This window comes from Carlito syrichta, unplaced genomic scaffold (assembly GCF_000164805.1).
Source record: "Carlito syrichta isolate Samal-C Ts95f unplaced genomic scaffold, Tarsius_syrichta-2.0.1 Scaffold307019, whole genome shotgun sequence".
Taxonomy (NCBI): domain Eukaryota; kingdom Metazoa; phylum Chordata; class Mammalia; order Primates; family Tarsiidae; genus Carlito; species Carlito syrichta.
Genome location: NW_007251115.1, coordinates 13,888 through 19,703, shown reverse-complemented (window position 1 = coordinate 19,703; position 5,816 = coordinate 13,888). Strand labels below are relative to the sequence as shown.

Below are 5,816 nucleotides of genomic sequence, written 5' to 3'. Positions count from 1 at the left end.
TGAGGTCTCGCCAAGTTGCCCAGGTGGGTCTCGAACCAGCGGGCTCAGGCACTCCACTCATCTCAGCCTCCAAGGTACGGGATTACAGGCTGAGCCACCGAACCCAGCTGAAAATTTATTTTTTTATTAAAAAGATCACAGATAATATGTAATGGGATTATTATTACTTTTTTTGAGTTGGAGTCTCACTCTGTCGCCCAGACTGGAGTGCAGTGGTCGCTCCTGGCCACCGCAGCCTCGACCTGCTGGGCTCCGGCGATCCTTCTGCCTCAGCCTTCCAAGTAGCCGGAATTACAGGCGCGCGCTACCACGCCCGGCTAATTTTTTGATTTATTTTAGAGATGAGGTCTCGCCTGCCCAGGCGGGTCTCGAACCCACGGTCTCAGGCAGTCCACTCACCTCAGCCTCCCAAAGGCGTGGGATTACAGGCTGAGCCACTGAGCCCGGCTATGGGGTTATTTTTAAGTAATAGCTATTTAAATTTTATTTCAGTTCTAAGTTCAAGTACAGAAAATATTGATAAAGCCTCCTTGGTGTCCTCAATAATTTTGGGTTTTTTTGGGGTTTTTTTTGAGTTGGAGTCTCACTCCGTCACCCAGGCTGGACGGCAGTGGCATTCTCACGGCCACCCCAGTGTCGACCTGATGGGCTCCGGTGATCCTTCCACCTCAGCATTCCAAGTAGCCAGAACTACAGTTGCATGCTACCACACCCGGCTAATTTTTTATTGTAGAGATGAAGTCTTGCCAAGTTGCCCAGGCTGGTTTCGAGCCCACGGGCTCAGGCAGTCCACTTGCCTCAGCCTCCCAAAGTGCTGGGATTACAGACTGAGCCACCGAGCCCGGCCCTCAATAATTTTTAAGAGTATGAAGGATACCAGGTACGGTGACTCATGCCTGTAATTCCAGTACTTTGGGAAGCAGAGGCAAGAGGATTGCCTGAGCCCAAGGGTTCGAGACGAACCTGGGCAACGTAGTGAAACCTTGTCTCTACAATAAATCAAAAAATTAGTCGGGTTTCGTGGTGCATGCTCCTGTACTCCAACCTAGGTGACAGAGTGAGGCTCCAACTCAAAAAAAAAAAAAGAATATAAAGAAGTCATGAGACCAACAAATTTGAAAACTGCTGCTCTGGAGAAACTTGCCCACGGGCACCTGGAGACATATACAAGAATATTTGCAGTATCATAGCTGGAAACTGAACATCGCCTCATGTCCGTCTGCAGCACAAGCACGTTCTAAGAACGGAATCGTAGTTTAAGTCGTCTGTCACTTGCTTTTGCTCTTCAACACTGTGTTTGGTGACTCATCTGCTGTTGTGGGTAGCTATATGCCATGGATCATTTTCATTGTTACAGACTATTATGTGGTATGACTTTATCACAATATATAAGAGGGGACCCCCAAAATCCTGGAATTTTCTTCTGGAGGGCGGGCCCCTTATAGTATGGCGCAATGAAGGGTTGAGTAAATATGTCTCCATTTCACAGATGAAGAAACCGAGACTTGAGAGATAAGCGATTTGCCCAAGGCCACAGAACGAGTAAGAGGCACAGGCAGAGCTTGGGTGCTTTCTTCCTCCCACTGGATCCCACAGTTATGAAAACTGTGTGAAGCAGTCAACGAAGTGCCTCTTCCGTTTTTTTTTTTTAGTGACAGGGATCTCATTCTGTTGCCCAGGCTGGAGTACAGTGGATCATAGCTCACTGCAACCTCAAATTCCTGGGCTCATGCAGTCCTCCCACTTCACCCTCCCAAGTAGCTGGGAGGCGCATGCCACCATGCCCGGCTAATTTTTAAAATTTTTTTAGAGGTGGGGGTCTAGGTTTGTTGGTATCCAGGCTGGCCTCAAACTCTTAGCCTCAAGTGATCCTCCTGCTTCAACCTCCTCAGTCGCTGGGATTACAAGCACGAGACACCATGCCTGGCAACAAAGTGCTTTGGGCATTCAGATCTCATATGACTCTCACAGCCACCTCTGTTGAAAGCTGGCATTTACACAGCAGCAAGTATTAGAATACATTCATGTTAAAGACCAGGAAGTGAGCCAGGCTCAGTGGCTCAGCCTGTAATCCCCCGCCTTGGGGAGGCTGAGGTGAGTGGATTGCCTGAGCCCGCGGGTTCGAGACCCGCCTGGGCAGCAAGACCTCATCTCTACAGTAAATCAAAAAATCAGCCGGGCGTGGTAGCGCGCACCTGTAATTCCAGCTACTCGGAAGGCTGAGGCGGAAGGATGGCCGGAGCCCAGCAGGTCGAGGCTGCGGTGGCCGGGAGCGGCCACTGCACTCCAGTCTGGGCGACAGAGTGAGACTCCAACTCAAAAAAAAAAAAAAAAGCCAGGAAATGGAGGCTGGCGTTCTCCAAGACACGAGGGCCTGAAACTGCTGTTTGGCTGTTCTGAACTGGGCTGTTCTGCCTTTGCCCTGTGCTTCTGGCCCTGTAATGTTCACGTCTTCACCTGTGGCCAGCTCTTCCTTGGACGAACTGCCATCCACCCACCCATCTGCCCTGGAGACATCCTGAGGCACTTGTGTCTTCTGGCGCCCAGCCATGTCCATCAGATTCCTTTTCTGGGATTGCCATGTGGGTACTGCGGGAAAGAATCCTCTTGCTGCAAAGGTTCTAGATGGGAAGGGTGTGAGTATGGGGGTGCTGGGTGCCTCCCCTCCCTCTGTGGGGAACCCTGACCGAGCATCCCCCAGTTCATAGAGATGGACAGACAGAGAGATAAGCCTAACTTGACCTCACTTGTCTCCTGGATACAGCCATTCCTGAGGCCCCAGCCAGTTATTTGAGCCGATACATTCTCCTTTTGCCTAAGCCACTTTTTCTCACGTTTCTTTCATTTAGGACTGAGTCCTGCCTACCAAAAGTAGCTGCCAAAATGCTAGGTACCACCTCTGTGTCTGCAACCCTCCACCCCCAGAAGCCAGCCCCACTCACTTTGTGATTTCCTCTAAGGCTACCTCTGGTAAGGCCAGCATCTCCACCAGCAGAGACAGGATCTCAAAGAGTAGAGTGTGGGGGTTTGGGGGAGCCATGTCCGTCAGGGCGTTCTGTTCTGGGGACATGGGATGGTGGCTGTCATTACCATTTGGCAGCCCAGAATGCCCACTCCCCACACCAGCTTCCTGGCCCCTCCCTCCAGCTCTGACCGCCCTGGGCTGGTCCTTGCTCACCCATGGAGCAGAAGAAGCGCTTGGTGTCCGTCATCACAGCCAAAAAGTCCCTGAAGTCCACGTGACCATCTCCTGTGGAGGCCAGAGGAACAGCCTGGTGGGTGAGGCCTTCCGGAGCAGATCCAGGCATTGCAACCCAGGCATGGTTTCTGGTTTTTTTTTTTGAGTCGGAGTCTCACTCTGTCACCCAGGCTGAAGTGCAGTGGCATGCTCACGGCCACCGCAGCCTCGACCTGCTGGGCTCTGATGATCCTTCTTCCCCAGCCTTCCAAGTACTGGAACTACAGGCATGCATCACCACGCCCCCCTAATTTTTTGATTTACTGTAGAGAGGAGGTCTCGCCAAGTTGCCCAGGCTAGTCTTGAACCCATGGGCTCAGGCAATCCTCTTATCTCGGCCTCCCAAAGTGCTGGGATTATAGGTGTGAGCCACCGTACCTGGCCCTGGGCATGGTTATTAGCAGTTACTCATGGGGTCTGATTGTAAAAGCAATACGTGTTCAGTGCTGAGGATTTGGGCTACTCAGGAAAGAAGGCGAAAGTCCAAATTCCTGGGCTAGAAGCGCCCAGGACTTGCCTCCTGGAGGCAGTGGCCTGGGTTCATAACCCAGCTCCACCAGTGACTCTCTGTGTGACCTTGGCAATGTATCTTACCCCCACTAAGCTTTCATCTTCTTACCTATAGGGTGAGGATAATCCTGATATCTGCTTCCTGGGATGGGATTAGGAACAGAGCCCAGAACAGAGCCAGGCGATACATGCTCACTAAATGTCAGCAGCTAGTTTTGTTGCTTTGTTTTGTTTTGAGTTGGACTCTTTCTCCATTGCCCAGGCTAGAGGGCAGTGGCACGCTCACGGCCACCTCAGCATTGACCTGCTGGGCTCAGGCGATGCTTCTACCTCAGCCTTCCAAGTAACTGGAACTACAGGCGTGCGCTACCATGCCTGGCTAATTTTTTTTTTTAATTGTAGAGATGAGGTCTTGCCAAGTTTCCCAGGCTGTTCTCGAACCTGTGGACTCAGGCAGTCCTCTCACCTCAGCCTCCCAAAGTGCTGGAATTACAAGCTTGAGCCACCGCGCCCAGCAACAGCTAGTTTTATTACCATGTGCTAGTTACGGCATGAGAACACCTGCCCGTGAGAGTCCCACCTTGGCCTTCAAGGCCCTGCAGGATCTGTCTGTTACCTGTCTTCAGTCCACACCTTGTGCCAAGCTCCCCCGGCACTAACCTGCGTTACCACCTGGGACCGTGTTCTTCCCTGCTCAGGGCCTTTGCACACGCTGCTGCCTCTTCCTAGAATTCCTTCTGCCACCTCTTGACGAATGCATGCGTGGCCTCTAATCCTTAAAGCAGCCAGAGGGGTGCTTGATACTCATTCCCATGTCCCAGGTGAGGCCTAAGGCTCAGAGGAAAGGAGGCTCTTGCCTGGGGTCACATGGGACAGACCTGGGGTCCATTTCTGACTTGTGCGGTGATGCAGGGAACTGAGTCGTGAGGGAACCCGCTGCCCCATGCCCTTCCCTATGTCTAGCCACAGCCAAACCCTGGTGGGTCCCCTCGCCCTGCGTGCTCCTCCTTCGCACAAGCTATTTCTGCCCTTCCTTTCTCTTCTCTCCCTGTCCGGTTTCTGCTTAGTCTTCCACAACTTGGCTCAGGCATCACCACCTCCTCCAAGAAGCCTTCCTTTCTGACCCCTTCTTCCAAGCTGCTTTTAATTGCTGTTTTTTTTTTTTTTTTGGTCCCTCTTTTTTTTTTGAGTTGGAGTCATACTCTATTGCCCAGGCTGCAGAGCAGTGGCACACTCATGGCCACCCCAGTGTCGACTTGCTAGGCTCCGGCGATCCTTCTGCCTCAGCCTTCCAAGCAGCTGGAACTATAGGCACAAGCTACCATGCCCAGCTGATTTTTTTTTTTTTTTTGAGTTGGAGTCTCACTCAGTCGCCCAGACCAGAGTGCAGTGGCTGCTGCCGGCCACCGCAGCCTCGGCCAGTTGGGCTCCAGTGATCCTTCCGCCTCAGCCTTCCAAGTAGCTGGAACTACAGGCGCGCGCTATCACGCCCGGCTAATTTTTGATTTATTGTAGAGAGAGGTCTTGCCAAGTTGCCCAGGTGGGTCTCGAACCCATGGGCTCAGGCAATCCACTCACCTCGGCCTCCCAAAGCGCTGGGATTACAGGCTGAGCCACTGAGCCCGGCTGGATTGTCTCATTTCATCCTCACAGCAACCCGGTAAGCTAGGTACTGTTATCGGCCCCATTTTACAGATGGAGAAACTGAGGCTTAGTGAATGTCAGCGTCTTATCCAAGGTCATACAGCTGGTAAAATGAGTGAGTCGTGGCGGGATGTCTGATGAAGCATGCACAAGAGCCTCAAGGGAAGGGATCACTGGGGTCACCTACGCCTTGGGGTCAAGAGGTAAGTCTGCGTCGTCTCGGGGTCCTCAGAAGCTGGTCCTGAGCAGGTGGTTGGAGAGCATTAACTCCTAGAGCCAGGACGGGCTACATAATCGTGGAACCCAGTACAAAATGAAAATGCAGGATGGAGCCCCTTGTTACAAAGTGAGTAAGAGCCGGGCTCAGTGACTCAGCCTGTAATCCCACGCCTTGGGAGGCCGAGGTGAGTGGATTGCCTGAGCC

At 52.3% G+C, this 5,816-nt stretch overlaps 1 protein-coding gene across 1 annotated transcript in view; it reads right to left on the bottom strand.

The window, feature by feature from the left end:
- LOC103266100 (spermatogenesis-associated protein 21) overlaps positions 1-5,816 on the bottom strand; it is a gene marked incomplete at its 5' end in the record, with an annotated part of 23,951 nt that overhangs the window by 5,662 nt on the left and 12,473 nt on the right. The window contains 2 exons of the mRNA XM_008063741.2: positions 2,943-3,060; positions 3,179-3,250. Of these exons, the coding sequence (XP_008061932.2) occupies positions 2,943-3,060; positions 3,179-3,250 (190 nt within the window). The remainder of the gene's footprint in view (positions 1-2,942; positions 3,061-3,178; positions 3,251-5,816) is intronic.